Source organism: Taudactylus pleione, unplaced genomic scaffold, assembly GCF_031769625.1.
Source record: "Taudactylus pleione unplaced genomic scaffold, aTauple2 ptg001472l, whole genome shotgun sequence".
In the NCBI taxonomy this organism is placed as follows: domain Eukaryota; kingdom Metazoa; phylum Chordata; class Amphibia; order Anura; family Myobatrachidae; genus Taudactylus; species Taudactylus pleione.
Genome location: NW_028285870.1, coordinates 348,858 through 375,193, shown reverse-complemented (window position 1 = coordinate 375,193; position 26,336 = coordinate 348,858). Strand labels below are relative to the sequence as shown.

The window sequence follows — 26,336 nt, the reverse complement described above, 5'->3', positions numbered from 1 at the left end:
TCTCAGTGATGATATGAGAGTGATGTATAATATGTAACTTTCCCAGCTCCCTCACCTCTCAGAGTCTGGTCACCCTGTATGGTAATGTACTTACTATCTCAGTGATGATATGAGAGCGATGTATAATATGTAACTTTCCCAGCTCCCTCACCTCTTAGTCTGGTCTCCAAAAACTGTCTTCGTACATAAAAAATTGGGGTGTTTTGGAGAAACTTTTTAACAGAAAAAACAAAGAGCATCTGTGCATTGCAGTTTTATTGTAAAAAAGCACAAAAAAAAAATTCGTACCAATCGCACATAAAATTCAAAAAACATTTGTAGCATATAATAAGTTTTGAAGGTCGGCCTACCTGATTTAATCTATTGTTTGAGCAGAAAGAATATAAATCGTAATGTTACAACCCGGTATTTTGTTTATATTATGCTGCCTCTCCAAGCTATCCAACTAGAAGGTAGCTTGTTTTGACAGAACCACCTTCACCTACCGACATGTTTCAACCACTATGGTCTTTGTCAAGAGCCTGACAAAGACCATAATGGTTGAAACACATCAGCAGGAGAGGTTGGTTCTTTTACAGATATTCATGGGGTTCCCTGCTGAGCCTATTCTGACACATTTTGTGCTCATCAATTTCAAGGTCTATAATTATTTATGCAGTAACCGAAGAGAAACGTCTATGGATGGTGTTACCCATATTATACATGATACCGGCTGTGTGACATGATTAATGCTATTAATGAATACAGAGGGCTCACACGCCAGCGATTGGCTAGATGTTAGCCTCTGTATCTGGGATGGGAGTACATGTTACCTGCATATTAATGCGGTATAAAGCAGATTTCATAAAGTAGGAACTTGCAGATAAAGAGGAACCCTGAACGTTGGGCTACAAGCTTAGATGTTTTGATGAAAATATAAACATGATCATGGTGCCATTTACTAGATAATACAATTTGCAGTGGTGGTGACAAGAATTGTCTCTCTGTCTTGTATTTTTATGCAGTGCCTACACAAAATACCAATAGCGTTCCCGCCAGGCTGTTTTAGCGGGGCGCGGCGCCCTGCCCTCCTTCTGGAGGGCAAAATGCACTCTGCCCTCCAGGAGGGCAAAAATCGCCCTGTCCTCACAGCCTGCGGGTGCCGTCTTCACCTGCGGGTCGCAGTGTCCCGCGGGTGGAGAAATGTGCGGTGACCCGGTCACCGCCGGAGAATAGATGCCGGGCGCATGCGCCCGGAATCTATTCTCCCTGTCTGCAGCGCTTGGGGGCTGCCCAGCATGTCCGTAAGTGCAGGGCACGCCCCCAGGAGTGACGAAAAGGGGACGCGTCTAATAGACACGTCCCCTTTTCGGGCACGCGTGCACAAAGGTGCCCTCTCTAGCTCCGGCGCCCTCCCTGCCGCCGAAGCTAGAGTGAACACTATACCAAGTTTGCTTATTTCTCCTAAAAAGACCAAGACAATCTCCCCTAACTGCAAGAATGTGAATAGAAAGCAATTTTTTTTTCTAACTAGCACCAAGAAATTCTTTGTGGTTCATTTGTCACCATAAAGCTGCCATTCCTAGATATCCATAAATTTCCATAATAAAATGTATTTTTAAAAATTATAATGCATTTTATCTTCTGCGTGTATGACTAAAATGTAGCCCCTCTATATAACAACATGGTTCTGTTATTATGGAGAGTGGTTCCGATATCTAATAGAATAAAGACAATACTATAAGAGTCACCTGAGTGATCATTTCCAGTCTTATATTAATAACACATATTCCAATAATCTGCAGATGGAAAACTTAAAATGTTAAGATACTATGACAGGAGTGTTGCTACAGCCCTGTTTTATATTAGCTCCTATAAATGCTTTTCTACTGTGTGACATCTCTGATGTCTAACAAGAGCCGATTTCCGTTTAAAACATTTCTCACACTCAGAACATGAAAATAATCGCTCACCTGTGTGAGTTCTCTGATGTGCAACAAGAGCTGATTTATATGCAAAACATTTCCCACACTCAGAGCATGGAAATGGTTTCTCTCCTGTGTGACTTCTCTCGTGTGTATCAAGAGCTGACTTTTGTCTAAAACATTTCCCACACTTAGAACATGTAAATGGTTTCTCACCTTTGTGACTTCTCTGATGTGTAACGAGATCAGATTTCCGTGTAAAACATTTCCCACACTTAGAACATGGAAATGGTTTCTCACCTCTGTGACTACTCTGATGTCTAACAAGCTGTAATTTATATTGAAAACATTTCCCACACTCAGAGCATAGAAATGGCTTCTCACCTGTGTGACTTCTCTGATGTGTAACAAGATTCGATTTAAGTGTAAAACATTTTCCACACTCAGGACAGGGAAATGGTTTCTCACCTGTGTGAGTTCTTTTATGCCTAATAAGACTCGATTTATATAAAAAGCATATCCCACACTCAGGACAGGGAAATATTTTATCACCGATAGGAGATGCACTATCTGTAACAAAAGCTGAGGTGTCAGGAGAAGCTTGATTGTGGTTATCTTCTTTATTAATATCCGAAGACAAGATGAACTCTCCCGCTAATACATTCCTGCTTCTGTAGCCATCTGCTGGAAATAAAATAACTTATTATTCACAGTTCTTTACATAGCGTATATACTGCATATATTACACAGCACTTTATAGAAAAGATTTAGTAAATCACATCAAGCCATGCCCCACTGTAGCTTAAAATCTATATTCCCTACCAATGGACACGCACTCACTCTAGGGTTCATTTTTGTCTAAAGCCAAATAAACCTACTGATTTTTCGATGGTTGGAGGAAACACATACAAACTCCACACATATATAATCTTGGTTGAGAATTGAACTCAACTTCAGCGAGCTGAGATAGCAATGCTAACTACTAGACCACTGTATTACTATTATTAAATTATATTTCTAGTTGTTTAATTTGCACTTGCAGACTATGACCACATCATTACAATTACATATGGACCAACAACAAATAAGTCTCTCGAACAAATAATATATAACCACATTATCAGAACGTTAGACTCAACCACAGGCACAGGCAAGATGGCACATCATTGAATATCTCCCCCAAATTAGTGATTGCAAAATAAGCGCTATAGTTTTTAAACCTGAACGGGTCCTGCAGGATGTGCTCAGCAGCAGTCAATCACCGCAGACAGCATCTCACCAACCACTCACCTTCCGCAGCGTCTCATAGACCCATTGCTACCGGCAGTGTCTCCTCAATCAATTGCCCCCGGCAGGGTCTCATCCAATCGCCACCTCCATCCTTCTCTTCGCACCAGCATTCTTTCCAGGCTGAATTGGACAAGTTTCAAAATAAATAATCCTCTTTGAGCGCTATGTAGGCAAGTCGCGTGGTGTTTGTTTACATCACGTGATCTGTTACTACGAGCTGATGCCGGAGGCTAATGGAGACCTTTTGTAACCAATCACTATGTTTGAACTTTGTAACCTAGCAACAGACACCAGTGAATGTGATGCATTCCGACAACGTGATGTATGTTTATATCACGTGATCAAGCATCCCGATCCGACGCGGAAATGAAATGGAAGTTTCCATAGGCCGCACGGAGTCACGTGTGCTACAATGGACACCATGTGACCAGATGCTGATCTCCACACCTGTCTAGATCGGGTAACTTCTAATGTCTTAAATTGTATATTTATATTATTTTATGCTAGTTATGAGAGAACTTAGCGGTTTTATTTACATTATGTTACTGGTAATGGGAATTTGTTAGATTCTCTATAAGGCTTGATTGATTCATTTTTGCTGCTAGCTACAGCTGATTGTCATTCCAATTTGGATAGAGGTATATAAAGCCCTACCTTTGAATTATGGGGATCATGCTACTGAGGAAGCTATGGGATCTACCACAGCGAAACGCGTTGGGAACTCCTATATATTGTACAGCACTTGGATTCCTATGCGGATTACATTCTCCGGACCAGCGTTATTCATCACTTTCCAGCTCCAGCTATTTACAATACGTCAGCATGCCAGTGCAATAATTTCTGCACCATCTTTAGGCTGTGGACATCTAAGTCTGGTAAATATATCAGCTGGATATTATTCCGGATCCACCTGTGTAGGCCAGTGACTGTTGCTATACTCTTTTAAACTTTCAACTATGAATGTGAATGAGACACACATTTTTTTACCCAGCTATTATTCAAGATTGGTTTATACTGTTTATCTTATGGACATTTTTTTTCTTCTTTTTTTGATTTGGACATTATTCAATTCATTTTTTATGTACTGTTATTTATTTTTATTGTTCATTTTTTAGTTATTTTTTTTATTTTTATGATTATTGTCATTGTACCTTCTTATTATTTATATTGGTTCTATTGACTGTCTTTTTTGACAACAATGTAATATATGTTGCCTAGATTGTGGCTATTATATTAAACTACCCTTTTCAATCAAGCCGTATAGAGTCACATAGTAGATCATGATATATATTGATTTATTGTCTATGTATTCTTAGTTATTATTTGCATGTACTGATAGGTTCTCTAGCGCTGTTCATACCCACCTTTTCCCTACCTTACATCATTAGGAGTTGACACCTCCGCTTGAACTAGCTGCTTTTTGACAGCGCCAACTGATATCCTTTCCTTTATCATTGAATCGGGCAAGCTCCTGGGCTGCAGCAGCAGTGTTGTTGGTGGTGCCAGCCCCCCCCATCAGATCTTTGTCCACAGAAAGCTGGGGAGGTGGACACTGCCTAGGACAGGAGGGGGCTGGAGATCTACACCTGGCTGCTGAGGGACAAGCTGGGGATGTAGCTCAAGCTAATGGCAGACAAGTGACCTGACCACCTAGGAGGTAGGATAACCACTTCCCCAACTGCTATCTACACTTACCCCTTCCCTACCCCCAGTATTTCCTGCCCTAATCCCCTCCTAGCCCCCCAGCACTGTCCCAACTGCTGTCTGCACTAACTATTCTTACCCCCAGCAATGCATGCCCTTACCCCTCTCTACAACTTTACCCTGCCTCAAACCTCCATCTCTACCCCAAATGCTGCCTGTGACTTTCCACCATAGTGTACAGTATATTTAGGCCATGTGGGGTGGTCTCGTGACATATGAAGCACTCAGAAGTATACATTTTGATGGAACCTCTTTGGCCTCTTGGTGGCTTCCCTGTCCAACATCCTCCTGGCTCTATCATCCAGTCCAGAGAGACAGCACGATCTAGGTGTTGGTGGTGCCATATGCCTCTCATTTCTTACTAATGCTGTACACAGTACACAGAGGGTGAGTAAATGCCTTGGGGGCTGACGGACCACCAATCTCTACCATACAGTTAGAGATTGGGAATGTACGGAGACATCAGTGGGCAAAAGGGACACTTGTGCAGGACCTGTCAATATCAGCAGTTTATATTCCTATCCGGCAAGCGCTGGTAGAGAACCAGATTCTGCTCACACCCTGGCATATCAGCTACATAGAGCCAGGGGTGTAGGGACACAGAGGGATTACATGAGTATAAAGTGTCATCTCCTGTATATAGTTATGTTGCTGTGTTACATAAAGGTCCCTGTCCACACTGGAGACATACAGCACAACTCGTCCCCACAGTCAGCAGGGACAATCAGGGTAATAAAAACATAAACTTAATCACAAATGCACATATTCAGCACAATGATAAAAATGCACGATGACTGACAGACGGGTGAATACTTTGTAACATTCATCCGATAACATGGCCAAAAAGACCCTGGTCTCTTCTTGGTAGGTTAATGAATGTGTTTAGCGCACAAGGACAGAAACCTATTGATATAAAGATTTAATATACAAAAATAGTACAGTACTTTGTTACAAAAAACATACAATTGAAAACAAAAAGGGGTATAAAACAGCAGAGTAAACACTACATGAGTTGACAAAGTTGGCTATCCTGCGACTGACACAGACTTACTAGTTGTACCAGGAAGGCCACACAGAGTTCACCATTTCCCAAATCATTACAAGCCTTTATTAAACCTTCTCCTGCCCTCCAGTCTCCTCCATGGGAGACTTGACAGGAAATGTGAAAATACCAAGGACCATACATAGCCTAAATGGGTTCCAGTCAATAGATCTACATGAAAAAGGTTGACAATGTCTAGACAAGAGATGTTAGAGATGCAATAGATCAATAAGGACAAAAGGTTGGAGTATATGCTCTGCAAATGTATTCAAACCTGCTTTTATTATTTACATTAATAATATAAACAGCTTTTACAATATTTAGTATTTATGCACTCATTTCATGTATATCAGCTCATTGAAACTGTATTTCTCCTGTGTGATCTCGCAGATGTCTAACATGCAATTTGTGGGCAAAACATTTCCCACAGAGCATGGAAATGGTCTCTCACATTTGTGACGTCTCTGATGTGTAACAAGATGTGCTTTTTGTTTAAAAGATTTCCCACACTCAGAACATGAAAATGGTTTCTCACCTGTGTGATTTCTCTGATGTCTAACAAGACCTGCTTTCCGTGTAAAACTTTTCCCACACTCAGGACATGGATATGGTTTCTCACCTGTGTGACGTCTCTGATGTCTACTTAGGTCTGATTTATTTGCAAAACTTTTCCCACATTCTGAACATGTAAACGGCTTCTCACCTGTGTGGCGTCTCTCGTGTATAACAAGAACTGATTTGTGTGTAAAACGTTTCCCACACTCAGAGCATGGAAATGGCCTCTCACCTGTGTGACGTCTCTGATGTATAAGAAGATGTGATTTCTGTGCAAAAGATTTCCCACACTCAGGACATGGAAAAGAAAACTCACCGGTGTGAGTCCTCTGATGTGTAACAAAATGTGATTTCTTTGCAAAACATTTCCCACACTCAGGACATGGAAATGGCGTCTCACCTGTGTGAGTTTTTTGATGACTAACAAAAACTGACTGACGTACAGAACTTTTATCAGATTGAGAACAAAAAAACAATGCATCATCATTATAAGCTGTACTGTGTGTAGCAAGACCTGAATTATAAGGAGAACGTTCACCATGATTAGAGGGATCAGATGATATATCCGCACAGTGAGGTGCTTGATATATATTTAGGGTAATGGGGGCTTCTCCTGGAGAATCTTGTCTGATGTTCTTATCTTCTAATTTAAAATCTGGAGACACAATCAGATCTCCCTCCGAGGTATTCCTGCTTGTGTGTCCATCTACTGGAAACAAATGTATGAGAATAGACAGAATTGTTTACATCGACGAGCAAATGTTCTTGGATGTCTCAGCGCCTTCTTAAACTGAACACGTCTAAGTTGAGCTGATCATCTTCCCACCATCTGAGTCCTCTCACCTCCCTCAAATTTTACTATCCAACTACAACCTCACCATCTCTTCTATCTAACAAGTCAGCTGTCTTGGGGATATCCTTAACTCGGTCCTCTTCTTCAATCCCCAAATTTAGTCCCTTCCCCCAATCTTCCTGCCTCCACCCCTGAAAATATCTCCAGGAACAGACCCTCTATCACCCTGGAGACAACTAAGATCCTCATCCACTCACTGGTCATCTCTAGACTGGGCTACTGTAGCCTCCTCCTATGTGGCCTCCTCAACACTCATAGCTCTCTACAGTAATCTGTCTTCATTGCTGCTGCCTGGTTCATCTTCTCCAATCTACTGCTTCTGCCTCCCCTCTACTACAGCTCCTACATTGGCTCCCCATCCCCTTTAGAGCGTAAGTCAAACTCCTCATACTCACCTATAAAGCGCTCACTCAGTCTTCACCACCCTACATCTCCCTCTACACTTCCATCATCCACTATGCTCTGCCAACGCCTGGCACCTCTCCTCCCAACTACATATATCCTATCACTCCTGCCTCCAAGACTGCCCATGCTGCTTCCCACCACTGGATCTCTTGCCCCCTCAGACTCTCTACCTCTCTCCAAAGCATCATACAGATTCTCAAACCTCACTTCTTTCCTAAAGCTTTCCTGCTCTCATCCTAACCCACCTCTCGCTCACTGTCTCTCCCCTCTGTGCTACCCTTGTCTGTCAGCATCTCCACCTAAAGATTGTAAGATCTAATGAGCAGGGCCCTCTTCACTTTTGTGTTTTCACTTACCATAACTATACTATCACCTCCTCCCCAATACAAACAGTGGCACTGAACCATAGGACTCAGCCCGTGCTGCTTCTGTGATTACTGTGACTGTATAGGCTGCAATGTTATAGCTGGTATCACATGTTCTACACAGGCTTGTACCGCAAGTCTCTCGCACTATTCTCTTATGTTTGCAATGTTTTCTGTTTATATACTGTGTAAGGCAATGTGGACCCCATATAAATAATGGTTAAATATAATAAGAGTTATGGTATAACATACCTTTGTTAAATTATTTTTCTTCGAGGTCCATAGGGTACACAGGATCTACCTTGGGGTATGTAGTTGGAGCGATCCAATGCACCAAACAGCTACAGCTTTGGAGCTCCCAGCATGCACTGGTCCTCCACATATACCCCGCCCTCAGCCACAGGCATTCAGATTGTAAACAAGCCTAACGGCAAGAGACGGAAAGTGGAAAAGGAAGTACAATGTACACAAGAAACACAACATACGAAGAGGGAATCAGCGATACAAAGGCTAAAGTACAGATCCCAACTGAGGCCAGGTGCGTCAGGGTGGGTACCCTGTGGACATCGAAGAAAAAGCGTTAACAAAAAGGTATGTTACCATATCTCATATCCCTGGAGACATCCTAAAGCAGTTCCCTTAAGGGTGGGGATGCTTCTGCGCAGAGAGGAGAATCTGCCGCCCAAAGGAAGCATCCTGGGAGGTAAAAGTAAAAAAAGCATAGAATTTGATAAAAGTATGGACAGTAGACAAGTGGCTGCCTTGCACAGCTGTTCAGCCGAGGCACCATGTCTAACCGCCCATGATGGTCCCACAGACCGAGAGGAATGTGCTGTCACCTTGTTTGGGACAGGGAGACCAGCCTGTGTATAGACTTGAGAAATAGTTATACACAGCCAGCGAGCCAAAGTTTGTTTGTTTGTTTGCTGGCCAGCCTCGTTTGTGAAATCCATATAACACAAAGAGCGAATCCGATTTCCTGATGGAGCTGGTACGATCCACGTAAATACGCAGGGTTCGAACCACATCCAGGGAAGCTTCACCTGTAGATAGGTCTGAAGACTGAAAAGCCGGGACTACAATTTCCTCATTTATATGGAAACGGGAAACCACCTTCGGTAGGTATCCCGCCTTAGTACGGAGGACAGCTCTATTTTGATTAAAAATATCAAATATGGAGAACGACATGACAGTGCTACAAGCTGAAGAAATAGCGAGTAGATATAGTGTCTTCGCTGTGAGTCATGGCAAGTCCACCATATTCAAGGGTTCAAAGGGAGGAGATTGCAGAGCCCTGAGAACCAAAGATAAATCCCACGGTGCCAATGGAGGGACAAATGGAGGTCGCAACCGAAGAACCCCCTGTAAGAATGTTCTACCATCCAGCAGAGGGGCAATACTGCACTGAACCAAATTGACAATGCAGAAACCTGGACTCTCAAGGTAGCCAGGCGAAGACCTAAGTCTAATCCAAAGTAATCAAAACAATGAACCTGCACTTACTCTTGTATATATGGCAGACAGCTGCTGACACTAAGAGGTGATCCTACCTCTTATATTGTACTTATAATAAAAATGTGGTGTATGCGCTTATCTCAAGTATCCCCCTTTGTTAATGTTTTGTGTTGTAAATGACTGACCAGAATAATGTACACTCAGGCTGTGGAAGTGGTTTAATGGTATGTATTTATTTTAAAATAATGAAGGAGCCACAGTGCTCCTCAAGCTAATTTGCTCTGGAAAGCGACTAAAGTCAATGATTAATCCTATTAATATCAATGAAAGTCAATAAACGTCTAACTTCATTTAGCGATAGTGAATAATAAAATGGAAAAATATATGTATTAATTCAGATAAACTATAAAGAAAAAAACAAAAATGTGAAAAAAAGGAAGAAATAAATCAAAAATATGTTGGGGGGATAACGCTCTGGCGGGGCGGCGTCCCGTGCCCTCTGGTCCATTAACTTACCCTGTTCTGCCTCCAGGCGCTTATGTCCGAAGTTGTTAGGTGTGAATCAAGATCCTGTAGTGGTGTAGTGTCTTCTCCATGTGGGAGTGTGTGCGCCTCGTTACACACTCCTGGATCTCCCTGCCGGTATTCTCCAGACGCTGCGGTATAGACTGGTTTGCACGCTTTGTCTTGATCACGTGTTCCCTCGTTGTCTACCACTGTGGCTGGTCACTCAGATCCACCCGATGGTGAGTAGTGTATGTCTTTAGTGTTTCCCGTGCTCGCCTTTCGAGCGTGTACCTAGTTATACACTCGATGCTGTTGTTGGGTTGATGTCTGTGACTTCTGTCACTTCGGGGTGCCGCAGTATCGCGAGTGTTCGCGCATAAACTGCCGTTGCCCGCCTATAATCAATTATAGTGCAAGGACTCCTTGCTAATTAAAAACACCCAGAAACAGGTGGGAGGGGGTGCTAATCAGAGTAGAAGGAGTGTACATACATAACATAGAATGCATAGGGGAGGGGCCCTAGATTGCACACCCTAAGCACAATGTGAGGTGCTACTTGTAGTGCTGCAAGCAAAAAAAAAAAAAGGAGGATAAAAATCCAAGTGTACACTCTAACATCTAACAATGCTAAACCTAATAATAAATATTTTGCTAAATTGCATCAAAGAGGTTCTTAATAAATTATGGACCTGCCCACTGCATTCGGGTGGCCTCTATCAGGCAGGTCCCTAACACTCCTATGGAATAAGTACAGGGCACGGGACCCTCCAGGCCAACCCAGCAGAACCACCACACGGCCCTCCTCAGGGACATAATGTGCACTGTGGGTATCACTCTATTTGTAGGGGAGGTCTAATCCAGCATGAAAAAAAGCAAGTACCCTTGAGACCTTGAAAACCTACAGATTATATATTCTGTGAGAACACCAAAGAAAATATGAATGCTAGATTCTGTGATAGAAGTGGGCGGAAGCAGGCTTCCTTGCCCTCAGCATCATCTGTATCACAGAGGCAGAAAAACCCTTGGCCTTTAAGACGGAAGACTCAAGAGCCATGCCGTCAAAGCCAGCCGAGGTATATCTTGATATAGGCAGGGACCCTGCATTAGCAGATCTGGCCATAGAGGCAGTGGGAATGGACTGTCTATGGATAGACGTGTCATATCGGACAACCAATGCCTCCTGGGTCAGGCAGGGGCTATTAGTATTATCCTGCCGCCTTCTTGCTTGAACTTTCTGACGACTCTTGAAAGGAGAGAGATTGGAGGAAACAGGTATGCCAACCGGAAGTTCCACCTCACCGCCAGAGCGTGCACAAAGCGGCTGATGGGTCCCTTGTCCTGGACCCGTAACTGAGAACCTTGTGGTTGCGACGCGACGCCATGAGGTCTACGTCCGGTATTCCCCACCTGTCCACCAGGAGTTGAAAGACGTCCGGATGAAGAATCCATTTTCCAGCGTGTATGTCCTGGCAAATTAGGAAGTCCGCTTCCCAATTGAGAACCCCTGGGATGAATATTGCCGAGATTGCTGAAAGATGGCATTCTGCCCACAGAAGAATTTCTGGCACTTCCCTCATGGCAGCCAGACATTGTGTGCCTACTTGATGATTGATGTAGACCACTGCTGTCGCGTTGTTGGACTGAACCTGGAGGTACTACGCCAGTATGTAGGAGGTCCTGCACCAGTATGAGCACTCTGTGCCCAGCACGAAGCTTCAAGATATTTATTGGTAGGTGACTTTCCTGAACCGTCCACCTTTCCTGGAAGGTGTGGTGACCTGACACCACTCCCCATCCACACAGACTTGTGTCCGTGGTGAGAAGTACCCAATCCAGTACCCATAACGGACGAACCTTGTTTAAATGAGTCATCTCCAGCCACTGGGCGAGGGAAAGCCAGACCTCTGGCGAGATGCAAATCATCTGAGGCTTTATCCGATGACAGTGACCATCCCAATGAGGCAGGATCCATTGTTCCAGGGATCTGGAGTGGAACTGGGCATAGGCCACCATGTCGAATGTGGATACCATGGAGCCCAGCACCTGCATTGCCAAGTGTACCGACACGCTTTGCATGCAGAGAAGACTGCGCACACGAGACTATAGCGCCACAATCTTGTCTTCTGGTAGAAGAATCCTCTGTCCCGGAGAGTCCGGCAACTCCCCCAAGTGCACCATCTGCTGAGTTGGAGAAAGAAACGACTTTTTCCAATTGATTACCCAGCCGTGCTCTTGTAAGCAGACAATAGTCATCCGCAGATGACATTGTAACATCTCCTGAAATTGTGCTAATATCAGGAGATCATCCAAATATGGCAGTACCTTGACTCCCTGTTATCTGAGACGAGCTGTCATGACTCCCATTATCTTGTTAAATACCCGAGGGGCTGTGGCTAAACCGAAGGGTAGAGCCTGAAATTGGTAATGTTGCTGATCTACCGCCATCTCAGAAAGCCTTGATGGGATTGTGCAATCGGAACATGTAGATATTCATATTCATCCTGTATGTCAATGAAATCTCCAGGCTCCTTCGCCAGCATCACCTTGACAGTATGGTTTCCATATGGAATTTGGGCAGCCTGATGAATCTGTTGAGAGATTTCAGTTCAGGATAGGGCGGTGTGACCCATTTGGTTTTTGAATCAAAAATAAATTTGAATAATAACCCCTTCCCTGTTGCATCACAGGACTATGACTCCTGACTTTAGGAGGGCCCCACAGACTCCCGGTAGGCCGAAGCTCTGACAGAGTCCAAAGTCAGGGTTGAACCAACAAACCTCTGAGCGGGATGCCTCAAGAACGTGATGGCATAGCCATGAAAGACCAGCTCTCGAACCCAGGCATCCGTAGTCTTCTGATGCCAGGCCTGGGCGAACTGTAAAAGTCGCCCTCCCACCCTGATATCCTCCAGGTGATGGCCCGCCCCATCAGACAGTAGGCTTAAGTTTTCTATCTGTAACCTCTTTCAAAGAGGATGCTATAGGAATGGGTAACGTAGTGCTCCTGATCAATCTGGTGACATGAGCATCTATCGTTGGCGGAACTTCCCATTTGTTACCCTCACTAAGTGCAAATGGGTATCGAGAGGTTATATTCCTTGTAGCATGGAAATGCTTACTAGGAGTATCCCATGCCTTAGACATGAGATTCGTCAGTTGCTCAGACTGAGGGAAATAATCCTTAGCCACCTTCTGACGTCAAAAGACCGGAGCCTTAGATGTCAGTGAAACTTCCTCTTCCTCTATATTGAGGACAGCTCTAACGGCTCTCACCAGAAAAGGAACATCCACAAGGGACTTATGGTCTTCTTCCACTGAGTATAGACCCAGAACGCTGAGTATCAGTGTGATGAGGAGGCAAAGTCAGACTCTTGAGGCAACGACTGACGAGAACCTCTCTTATGCCCTAGCTTTACCGCCACTGGTCTATCTGCCTGCTGAGAGGTTATAGAATGCGACATACTCTGACTAGAGTGAGCAGTAGAATTAATCCAACAAGTATTTATGGAGGACATACACATAGAAGGATACACATGCTGTGAACACCCCATAGCATGAGGTAATACCGCCACAGCAGGGGGCGTGCTTCTGCAGCCTTGTCTACTAAGTATGACAAAACCGGAGGCAAAATGGCCACCTAGGGTGGCTCTAAAGCTGGTGCAGGTCTACCGGATAGGAGAGGTGGCTGTTTACAACAGTTACTACACAATCCATCCTGTATAACATCCTGCTCAGACAGGCCTGTCGAACAGGACTTACATGTCCACAGCACTGGCGGTTCATCCTTCTCACCTTTACCTTTAGACATGACAAATGTGTAAATGGTATAAAATGTGCAGTATAAATGCAATGCAACTTTTATCAATGAAAAACCCCACACACCTCCTCAGAGGGATGGGGAGAAACACAGTGATAGGTATACCTGACAGTTTGAAAAAACAAGCAGTATAAATACAGCAGCTAGCATACAGTCACATACAATGCATAAATACGCACAATTGCTATTGCAAATGGACCCTGTATCAACTAACCAGCCCCGGAGGGGGTTATGGTAGGATGTAGAGCGCTATATACCAGACCCAAGGGAGAGGTATACAGAGAAACAGACCAACCTCTAAGACGACAGCTTCAGAAGAACACACAGAAACGTTAACTGCGAGCGTCTCAATACCCGGAAGTTTGCGTCTGGGGGGAGGAGCGCCTATCTCCCCATGGCTGCGAATCTGACGGCCGGGTATGCTGACCTCACAGTAGCAAGACGTTGACTAGTGCGCTCTAGTGCATCTTACCACCCATCACCGGCGACAGACTATATGGCCCCGGCCGCCTTAGTGAGGACACGTTACACTAGGCCTTCACCCGCAGTCGCCTCCGATGCATCTCTACACTGGAGGTCTGGACTGCCACGCACAATTCCCCATTAAGAATCGCTTACCAGACATCTCCGTTATCCAACTGCAATCCGGACCTCAGCAAAAGCTGCTAGCTAAGCCACACTGAGGCCTGCCGAGGACCTTGGGGCCTATAGCGGTACTGGTGCTTCGGCGGAGGTAGAAGGAATCGCGGTACAGCGTCATTATCGGCGCTGGTACCGCTAAACTCATAAAATAAAAAGGCTGGGACTGCCGCGCACCAAACAAAAAATCTGAATGCCTGTGGCTGAGGGCGGGGTATATATAGGGAGGAGGACCAGTGCATGCTGGGAGCTCCAAAGCTGTAGCTGTTTGGTGCATTGGATCGCTCCAACTACAAACTCCAAGGTAGATCCTGTGAATCCTATCGACCCTGAAGTAGAAAATACAATTACTAAGTCCAGAAAACTACTGTACAGCTACTGTATTACTTGCTGCATTGATAAACTGTTGTGATAAAGTACAACACACAACGGGATTACCAAGCAGACGGCATAGACCCAGCCACGGTGACATGTGGTGAGTAACATTCCCCAACCTTACACATTGCCCAGCTAGTATCATGGGACAGGAAACCACATAAGCCAGTGACACTGGGCAACCAGTCACTTCTCTCACACACACTGGAGACGTGGAAGCACAGTAGCTGTGTACACTAGCAGCATGTCCTGGCCACCAGTTACACTACTCACAGGTCTCCAGTTGGACACAAAGGTAGCAAATGGCAATAGTGCAACAGCCACTATATGTCCCTCTGGTCACACTCAGGTGCCACAGTCCCACTGTCAGAGTCACACTACTATTATAGGCTGAATCATTCATTGTAGACAAGCATTGGTGGAAGCACAGTGCAATAATACAGTAAGTGTGTGCTTATAGCTTTGTGTGTGTATACATGGAGTTTGTTGTGATGTGTGAGTATATGGATCTATGGGCTGGTGACACACAGTGACATGATGTGAGGGGGAGAGGAGGAGTATAATAGGGGCTGATGGATCCTGATGTATGAGATACACCAGAGAGTGTGGAGAGGAGACTGGTCAGATCTCTGGGCTGGTGACACACAGTGACATGATGTGAGGGGGAGAGGAGGAGTATAATAGGGGCTGATGGCTCCTGATGTATGAGATACACCAGAGAGTATGGGGAGGAAAATGGGTCAGATGTCGGTGCTGGTAAAACACAGTGACATGATGTGAGGGGGAGAGCAGGAGTCTGATTCTGTGGTGACTGAACAAGGAGAATATGTGACTCTTTTCTGTAATAAGTGTTTATTACTCACCTGTGCTGATATCTGTAGGGATTTCCTCCTCCTTACAGTGCTGATCCCACCTCACATACGTCTCTTCTTCTCCCCCTGTATCTTCTGCAATCATATCAGTCACATACGTCTCTTCTTCTTCTTCTTCCTCTATATCTTCTACCTTTATATTAGTCACATAAATCTCTTCTTCCTCTATATCTTCTACCTTTATATTAGTCACATACGTCTCATCTTCTTCTTCCTCTATATCTTCTACCTTTATATTAGTCACATACGTCTCATCTTCTTCTTCCTCTATATCTTCTACCTTTATATTAGTCACATATGTCTCTTCTCCCTCTGAATCTTCTATGTTTTTATCAGCCAGATTTTCACCCTAAGTAACCCACAAAACAATAAAATAACAGTTTAAAAAATAAGAGTTATGGTAGACTTACCTTTGTTAGCTCTTTTTCTTCGAGGTCCAAAGGGTCCACAGGGATACTATGGGTGTGTGTAGTTGGGCACCAAATAGTCAAAAGCTTTAGCTCCCAGGGTGCACCAGTCCTCCTCCACATATACCCCGCCCCAGCCAAAGACAGAGTTTTGTAAACAAGCCCAAGGAAGGAGAAGGAGAGGAGAAGGAAGAACCAGAGAAACACTCTCATAAAATAGGAGGGAATCAGTGACCAAGAGAAAAAATACCCAATGAAGCCAGGTGCGTCAGGGTGGGTGCCCTGTGGACCCTATGGACATAGAAGAAAAAAAAAGTTAACAAAGGCAAGTCTGCCATAACTCTTATTTTCTTCTTCAGGGTCCATAGGGATCCACAGGGATATCATGGGGATGTCTCAAAAGCAGTTTCACCTAAGGGTGGGGACACTCCTGAGCAGAAAGGCGAACCCAGTGCCCAAAGGAAGCATCCTGAGAGGCACAGGTGTCAAAGGCGTAGAACCTGAGGAAGGTGTGGACGGAAGACCACGTGGTATCCCTGCACAATTGTTCAGCAGAAGCGCCACAGCGAATGCCCACGAGGGTCCCACAGAGTAGAATGTGCTGTAACCCTGTTTGGAACAGGAAGATCCGCTTGTGTGTAGGTCTGAGAGATTGTTATGCAGAGCCATGAAGCCAGAATCTGTTTGTGTTGTATGGCTTTCACAAGCAAGGCTGGCCAGCTAACAAAGAATCTGATTTCTTAGAAGAGTTGGTATGATCCACGTAAATCCGAAGCGCACGAACCAGATCCAGGGAGGCTTTACCTGTGGAGAGGTTAGAGAACTGGAAGGCCGGAACCACAATCTCTTCATTCAAATGGAACCGGGATACCACTTTAGGAAGGTTACCAGCCCGGGTACAGAGCACAGCTTTGTCTGGATGAAAGATTAAGAAGGGGGAGTGACAGGAGAGTGCTGCCGAATTAGATACCCTGCAGGCAGAGGAGAAAGAGTCTTCGCCGTCAAGCACTTGAGGTCTACTGAGTCCAAACGTTCAAATGGAGGAGCCTGAAGAACCAAGGACAAATCCCACTGGGCCATCGGAGGGACAAAATGAGGTTGAAGGTGGAGAACACCCTGAAGGAACATTCTAACATCGGACAGGAGATCGATCCTTCGCTGGAACCAGACTGACAGTGCAGAAACCTGAACTCTAAGGGAGGCCAGACGGAGGCTGATGTCTAACCCAGCCTGAAGAAAGGCAAGCAACCCGGGAAACATTAAAAACCATAGGGTCATAGTTTCTAGGGGAGCACCATTGAAAGTAAGAGTGACAAACTCTAATAGATGCAAACCGAGGAAGGTTTACGCGCACTGAGCATTGTCTGGACCACAGAGCGAGAGAAACCCTTGGCTTTTAAGAGGAAGACAGACGAGGTAGGTCCGGATGCAGGCAAGGACCCTGCACTGATAGATAGGGCCATAGAGGAAGTGGAAAAGCAGTGTCTATGGAGAGACTCCGTAAGTCGGTGAACCAATGGAGCCTGGGCCAAGCTGGAGCTATCAGTATTACCATGCCGCTTTCTTGCTTGGATTTTCGGAGAATCCCCGGGAGGCGGGAGATCGGAGGAAAGAGTTATGCGAGATTGAAGTCCCACTGCACTGCCAGAGCAACCACAAAGGCGGCTGAGAGGTTTCTGGTCCTGGATCCGCACCTGGGAAGCTTGTGGTTGTGACGTGAGGCCATTAGGTTTGTCTGGTAGGCCTCATTTGTCCACCAGGAGTTGAAAGACAACCAGGTGGAGAGCCCATTCTCTGTCTTAGGAAGTCCGCTTCCCAAATGAGGACTTCGGGAATGAACACTGCGAGATTCAAGGGAGATTATGTTCGGCCCAGACCAGGATGTTTGCTACTTCCTGCATGGTTGCCCGACTTTGCGTGCCTCCCTGATGGTTGAGGTAGGCTACAGCAGTTGCGTTGTCGGACTGGATTTGGACCGGCCTACCTCGGAGGAGATCTCGAGCCAGAGTGAGCGCTCTGTACACTGCTCGAAACTCCACAATGTTTATGGGCAGGCGACTATCCTGGGTTGCCACCATCCCTGAAAGGTATGATGACCGGTTAGCACGCTCCATATGCGAAGGCTAGCATCTGTAGTGAAAAACTCCCAATTTGAAATCCCAAAGGAGGGACCCTTGTCTAGATGGGACGTCTGCAGCCACCATGAGAGGGAAAGCTGATCCTCAGGAGGGAGGAGGATCGTCTGGGATCGGATCAGATGATACTGCAGTCCTGGGTCCTCCAGTGGAGTGGCTAGCTAAGCCCCGCTGGGCCTGCCGTAATCGCCAGAACGCTCACTGGTGTTGTGGCACAGGCGGGGGGTAGTTGGAGCAGTAGTGTAGATGCCCATTAGGATGTCCAGCGCTGCCTGTTCAGGGGAAAATAAAAAACTGAGAATAAAAATAAAGTTTGGGGCTGCTTAATGCAGCCCCACTGTCTAAAGGAGCGCCCAGGCCTGCCGGCACCAAACGAAAAACAGTCTGCCTTTGGCTGGGTGCGGGGTATATGTGGAGGAGGACCTGTGCATCCGGCGAACTAAAGCTTTTGAATGTTTGGTGCCCGGTTAGCTCCAACCACACCCCACCCTGCATGGTATCCTTGTGGATGCCTACGGACACTGAAGAAGGAATGTCAGATTTCAATAAATCACATTAAGTATGTGATTTATTGTATAGTGTGTCTGGTTAATAAGACACACACAGCTTCTTTACAATCACTTTGGTATATTAGAGAGACCCAAATCCCACATACCTGAAGCTCTTGTGGGATCTTCCGATTCTCCTCTGTACAGTCCTGTGAATAAAGAGGACGGGGACATCTCTTTGGGGTTTTTCTGTTACTGGGTCCATCTGTAAGAGACACAGTGACTGAGTACATTGTATATATGTGATTATTAGGTGATGTGTGTATATAGGAGGCCCCCATACCTAATCTCTCCTGTACAATAAATGACAGTCTCCTCTTACCCAGTGATGTGAGGGGCCGGTGATTCTCCATCATCACGTCCTTGTACAGACCCCTGTGTTCCTCTATATACTCCCCCTCCTGCATGGAGACATAGACAGTGACATCCTGACACCTTACAGGAACCTGATACACACAATGATACAGTCATCACCCAGACACATCCCCTGGTGTTACTGTATAATGTCCCATTCCAAGCAGTCACCTCTCCAGTCATCACCCAGACACATCCCCTGGTGTTACTGTATAATGTCCCATTCCCAGCAGTCACCTCTCCAGTCATCACCCAGACACATCCCCTGGTGTTACCGTATAATGTCCCATTCCAAGCAGTCACCTCTCCAGTCATCACCCAGACACATCCCCTGGTGTTACTGTATAATGTCCCATTCCCAGGAGTCACCTCTCCAGTCATCACACAGACACATCCCCTGGTGTTACTGTATAATGTCCTATTCCCAGCAGTCACCTCTCCAGTCATCACCCAGACACATCCCCTGGTGTTACTGTATAGTGTCCCATTCCCAGCAGTCACCTCTCCAGTCAGCAGCTGAATGATCTTGTTGGTGAGTTCCAGGATCTTCTGGTCATGGTCTCTCTCATGTATCAGTGAGTGAGGTGGAGGCACCATGATGGGGCTCTGGGTCCTGCTCAGTCCTCCTGACACACGGGAACGGCTGCTGGATGTCTTACGCTCCCTGGATGTCTTCTTGACTACTGTGTAACCCTGTGTATTGGGGGAGACATCAGTAAAAGGTATAATTAAACTCCATCTACATGGAGCCATTTATTGAGGTGTCATCAGTGCATAATATGCAAGAAGGGTCTATTTTACAAATATAGCCCTATCCTATCTGTAACTGTATACCATATATAGAAAAGTGGACAGAATATAGCACATCTCCTGCCATCTTCATTTCAGATATTATATATACACACACACATATATAAAATAAAAAAAAGACACAAAATACTGTGAGCAATGCAATATATCCCAGCTCCTGTGAGGACACTGAGGCACTGATATATATATATATATATATATATATATATATCTATTATTACTATAGATATAAGTGCAGTCACTGATACTCCCAGATCCCCTCACCTCCCCAGTCATGTCCCTGTATTATTACTATATATATGTGATGTCACTGTGACACTCCCGGATCCTCTCACCTCCCCAGTCATATCCCTGTATTATTACTATAGATATAAGTGATGTCACTGTGACACTCCCAGACCCCCTCACCTCCCCAGTCATATCCCTGTATTATTACTATAGATCTAAGTGATGTCACTATGACACTCCCAGATCCTCTCACCTCTCCAGTCATGTCCCTATATTATTACTATAGATATAAGTGATGTCACTGTAACACTCCCAGATCCCCTCACCTCCCCAGTCATGTCCCTGTATTATTACTATAGATATAAGTGATGTCACTGTGACACTCCCAGATCCCCTCACCTCCCCAGTCATGTCCCTGTATTATTACTATAGATATAAGTGATGTCACTGTGACACTCCCAGATCCTCTCACCTCCCCAGTCATGTCCTTGTATTATTACTATAGATATAGGTGATGTCACTGTGACACTCCCAGATCCCCTCACCTCCCCAGTCATGTCCCTGTATTATTACTGTAAAATCAGTTTCTGGAGTAGTCTCATAAATGTACGTATAGACGCATAATATGATTGGGGTTTGAAGGTGGATTTTGGTAACAATTTGGAGATTTGCACGGGCACCTAATCCAACGTCGGTATTGAAGGAGTTTTTGCAAAGTGGTCTTTTAATTTCAATTGCCAATGAAGGCGATATTTCTCAATTTCCCACTGCAATGAATCTTGTTTGCAGATGGGAACAAAAGAGAATCCATTAGAGACTACTTGCAATTCACTCTTATTAAGTTCATAATCAGACAAATTAATCACTAGGGTCTCCGACCCTTCGGTGGTCGGCCTACTCAATTTCTGCCTCTGCCATTGCCTGCCCAGGATAATATACGGGCGCTTCCTCCTCCTACTCCTCGTGCCCTGGTGGTTACGCCTAAAGGGCGATCTTCTCCAAAATTAGCCTGCGTGGTTCCGACTCACTAGCTGTAGAGATGTACTCATTAGATGTATCTAACTCTTTCCTTTCGATATTTTCTACGAAAAAAAGGTTTTCTTGATTCATAGCGTCCTGGTTTATCAGTCTAGCGGTACACATTATGGTTTTCATAATCCATAGCCACCTTCGATCTTTTATCAGATTTAAATATAATTAAGTCACATTTATAAATTTGAAGTTGTCCATTTAACTTCTCATACCAATTGTTAGTAGTATCGGCTTCCAGGACTGATTTATGCGCAGATTCAAATGTAGCAAACTAATCCTTGAGGCTATTCATTTCCTTTATCGATTGCTCAATGAGCAGCATTAAATCCATAGAGCATTTATTTAAAATACCCACCCATTTCTTGCAAAATTTTGGATCATTACGTCCTATAGTGGGCGAGTTTCTCACTCTAAGGCCACGGGGTATTTTTTTTGGCAAGATGATAGTCACTTAACAGAATGCAGTGGTAATAGTAGTCAAATGCTTTACGTTTGAGTTTTAATAAAGAACGATATGTATCGTCCAATGAAGTTGCCTCCACTTGTTCAGACAGAGCCTCTTTATAGAAGGTACCCTCAGCTTCTGCTTCTGAATAACTGTGTAAATCACCCAAAGCATAAGTCATAAATGAATAGCCACTTGTTTCTTGTGAAGCTATTTCTTCCGCCATGATAAATGCTCAAATGGAATGCAAAAAATGTATGTTCAAGGAACGTATGGCAGTGCCATAGGTCAGCGCTTAGAGCAGCAATATTAAGTGGGTATAGTGAACAACCGGTAGCTCGCCACTTCAGCCAAGCACGCCATCCCCTGGCTTCGCATATATAGAATGATAGACCAGGTTCCACCATTAACCAGAGGGGGTAACAGATTGTTAAAATTACTTCAGTTGGAGACTCGACAGATACATCGGCTTGGTACTCGTTTCCAAGGGACTGAATGAAGAATTGGGGCTCAAGAACTTCCTCTAAATGGTAGTCATAGTGGGCCTTCCAAACGCTATTATTTTTTCTTTACCCTTTATTGTCCATTGTGATTCTAGAATTCTAAATAATATGCATATGAATCTTTATTATTAGATAAGGTATGCTTATAGTAATGGTAATACGAGGGTTGTTCAAAAAGTAATGCCTAAATGCTCATAACTCTGAAAAAATATGTCTATTTGTATTAGAATTTTATGACTTGTATCTGGTGTGGGTGAGGTTATCGGGGGTTGGGGTGTAATCAGTGACTACACATGAATGCTTCACTATATACTCAGTAGGTTTCAAGCTGCAGGCCTGTTAGAAGGCTGCATTGGTTTTCATTTCAAAGTGTTTTTATATGCACATCATAATTTAAAGAGTTAGACAAGAGTTAAACAGGAGGAAGACAGGAGGACATCATTTAAAAAATAACTCTTTACAACTTAAAAAGGATCTTCTGAGCTTCTGGTTACCCTGCACCTCAGCCACCAGCTTTCATTATAACCTGAACACACCTTCAGCATTGCAAGCAACTACCAGTTGGATTGCTGCATTTTTTAATTTTTGAATGTATGTTTGTTTGACCCTACACTGTATGTTATTCCTGTACCACTATCAATTTATCTCTACACCACTATAGTATCTACCATTTTTAAACACCTCATCTATCGGAATGCTTTATCCTTAAATTTAAAGTCCTGCAACTTTAACAGCTTAAAACTCATTTTGTTTATTATATACTCCAGCAGTTGTGCCTTTACATCAACTAACACTGTTTTTCATTTTATCTGATTTTTAGACATTTTAACTTTACTGTTCCTGTATCCCACTCTCACCACTACTACTGCTTTTTCCTCCCCCCCAATCCCTTATCTAGACAATGTCTCTCTTTTCTTCTACTCCCCTCCTCACTCAGAAGCTACATAATACTTTCCTCTACCACCAGTTCCCATTTATTTTCTCCCTCCATTTTGTCCTATCCCTCCCTCCTCCCCTCTGTCTCCCTTCATCCCATCTAGTACTCTCCACTGCATCTCCCATAACTCATAAGCCCTGCACCCTCACTTTTCTCCAAGTTACACCTCTTCTTCTCAACCGACACCACACTAAACCTACACCTTGCCCACCACCTGCTGTCACCCTTCCTCACTCAGAAGCCCACCACATACCCACGCTCTCCTTATCCCCCTTCTCTAAATCAATCTCAACCCCACACTACAGCAACTCTAACAATCTCCTTCTCTCTCCTCCCAACTCTTTCCCTCTCTCTTGTCTCCTCTGGAATGCCAGTGCTGTCTATAATCTACTGGTCCCTGTCCATTACGGCTTCATACTCAACTCCTTCAATCTCCTAGCCATCACCAAATCCTGGACTTACCCATCTGACACCACTTCTCCTGCAGCTATCTTCTTTGGGAGCATCACATTCTTTCACACTCCCTGGCCTGGAGGTTGCCACAGTGTTGGTGTTGGGGTACTTCTATCATCTGGTCTATCCACTTCATTATTTGCATTCAATGCTCATATCAGTGGCCTTTTAAAACTTCCTCGAGTAGCTGCCTTTCCTCATCCCCCTGGCCTTAACTCAAAATTCCATGTTAACTTTGCTTCTTGGCTCCTAACCTTGAAATGGGCTCTCATGACCCCTCTCTTCCTCAAAGCTTTCCAGCTCTCATCCTAACCCACTACTCCATGTTCCTTCCTCACAATCCAGCCCATCTGTGTCACCCCTGTTTGCCTGCCCCCTCCCCTTTAGAATGTAAGATCTCACGAGCAGGGCCCTCTTCCCTCATGTGCTTCTCCCTCACTTACTCCTACTTTAATTTACAACAGCACCTAACCCTTGGTTGCTGACGCCATGCTGCTTATTTAAATGTTATACAGCAATGTATAAATAGGGTATTTGTCCTGCGTTGTTTGTATGGTTAATAACTGTTTTTCTTGTGTGCTCACTTGTTTATGTACTTTGTAAGGCGCTGCGTAACCCTTGTGGCGCCATATAAATAAAGGATAATAATAATAATAATTTGAAACTTTGTCAGTTTATAGTTTAATATGTCTGCTAACTATATATGTAGTTTTGTTTAGGTAGTCCAAGAAATACCATGGAATCCAAGATGAAACACAGAGCCGTAATTGAATATCTGGAAAAAGAAGGCTGCAGTGCTACAGAAATCCACAGAAGACTGAAATAAGTGTATGGTGAGCGTACAATTGTCAGAAGGTGGATGAAGCGTTTTCATTTGGGAGAATCGTCCTTGTGCGACAAACCTTGTGGTGGCAGATCATCCACTGCAGTGACAGCAGAGAACTGAAACAAAGTCGATGCCATGATTAAGAAAGACCATTGTGTGACCATCAGAGATATCAGTGAAGAACTTGAATGTATTCATTGCACTGTAGAAACAATGATTTGGGATATCGTGAAGTGTGCTAAATGGGTTCCAAAGAAATTAACCAGGGATCATAAGGCCCAGAGGGTGGAAGTGTGCAATTACCTTTTGACCAACTTTGAAACCAACCCTGAGAAGTTTTTGGAAAATGTCATTACAGGAGATGAGACCTGGGTATTCCTTTATGACCCAGAAACAAAGGCCCAATCAAAGCAATAGAAACACCTAAGTTCACCTAGGCCAAAAAAGTTTAAATCACAGCGATCCGTAAACAAAGTCATGGCCACATTTTTCTGGGATTGCCGAGGTGTTATTCTCATCGATTACTTGGAACAAAAGCAATCAATCAACAGTGATCGATATATTATTACACTTAAGAAGCTGAAAAATGTCAACAATTTGACTGTCAAAGGTCATCTTACACCACGAAAATGCCAGACCTCACACTTCGATGACAAAATCTGCGGCCATTGCCAAAATGGGGTGGGCAATAATGCCACATCCACCATACAGTCCTGATTTGGCCCCTTTTGACTTTCATCTGTTTGGCCCTCTCAAAAACTGTTACTGTGGTCAACATTTTGAAGACATAGAGGTTGTTAAAAACGCCATACGTTCCTGGGTCAAAACACCAACCACTGGAATTTTTCCAAAGTGGATTCACAGCTTGGGTTGAGAGGTGGAGAAAATGTTTGAGGGAAGATGGTGAATTTTTTGAGTATAGTCATTCTGTTACTAAGACCAGTGTTCGCAAATACGCGATATAGCGCGTATTTCACTCACAAATGAGGACCGGGGACTGACTTTTACAAAATGGGAGGGTCCCCGGGGACGTGATTCGCTGCCGGCCAATACCGTAGCTCCTGGTTATATGATTGATGTATATGCTGGCCCAGCTGCAGGGAGAACTAGAACAGGAGGTGGAGCTAACAGCAGCTCATACGTGAGGACTGCCCCGGGACGTAGACTGTCACTGCATCCCGGCCCCCCGTGTGAAGACTGCGTCCCGGCCACCCGGAGTGAAGACTGCGGCCCAGCCCCCCGGAGTGAAGACAGCACCTGGTAACAAGGCGCCGCGGACCAGGAAAGACACTGCGCGACGTGTGTCTGCACACCCTGAAACAGGTGAGTGTATAGCGGGTAGCGCAGCGGTAATGAAGCAGCAGGTGGAGGCTGGTTAGGTGCGGTGGGGGTTTGGCTACAATGCGCAGCATTGGTGGTGTTGAAGGTGGAGATCAGGCTCACATGGAGGAGCAGAAGCCAGCAGCAGTCTGAACGGGTGCAGAGTGACAGTACTGTGAATGAGGATGGAGAGTACTGCAGCGCGCCTGGCCCTAGCAGTCCCCGACTTTCTGCCTCTAATCCCCGTTTCCTCTCCACATCTAATACCCAGTGGCACCCACCCAGCCCCTTCTCCTGACCCTGCTTACTCCTCCTGTTCCCAGCTCCCCTCCACCTATCTGACTCCCCGATAATTCCAGTTCCCTAACCCCTTCACCACGCCCGGGTCCCCATATCCTACTCCTGTCCCTAGCTCCCCATATCCTACTCCTGTCCCTAGCTCCCCATATCCTATTCCTGTCCCTAACTCCCCATATCCTACTCCTGTCCCCAGCTCCCACCACCTATAATCTGACTCCCCAATTCTTTCTGTCCCCGGCTCCCCACCTCCTACACC

At 44.8% G+C, this 26,336-nt stretch overlaps 1 protein-coding gene across 1 annotated transcript in view; it reads right to left on the bottom strand.

The window, feature by feature from the left end:
* Positions 1-291: 291 nt before the first annotated feature.
* The window catches only part of LOC148442531 (uncharacterized), a 122,079-nt gene continuing 96,034 nt past the window's right edge, over positions 292-26,336 (bottom strand). The window contains exons 2-3 of the mRNA XM_088463853.1: positions 6,392-6,829; positions 292-2,519 (exon numbers count right to left, since the gene is read on the bottom strand). Of these exons, the coding sequence (XP_088319979.1) occupies positions 1,852-2,519; positions 6,392-6,829 (1,106 nt within the window). The 3' untranslated portion in view covers positions 292-1,851. The remainder of the gene's footprint in view (positions 2,520-6,391; positions 6,830-26,336) is intronic.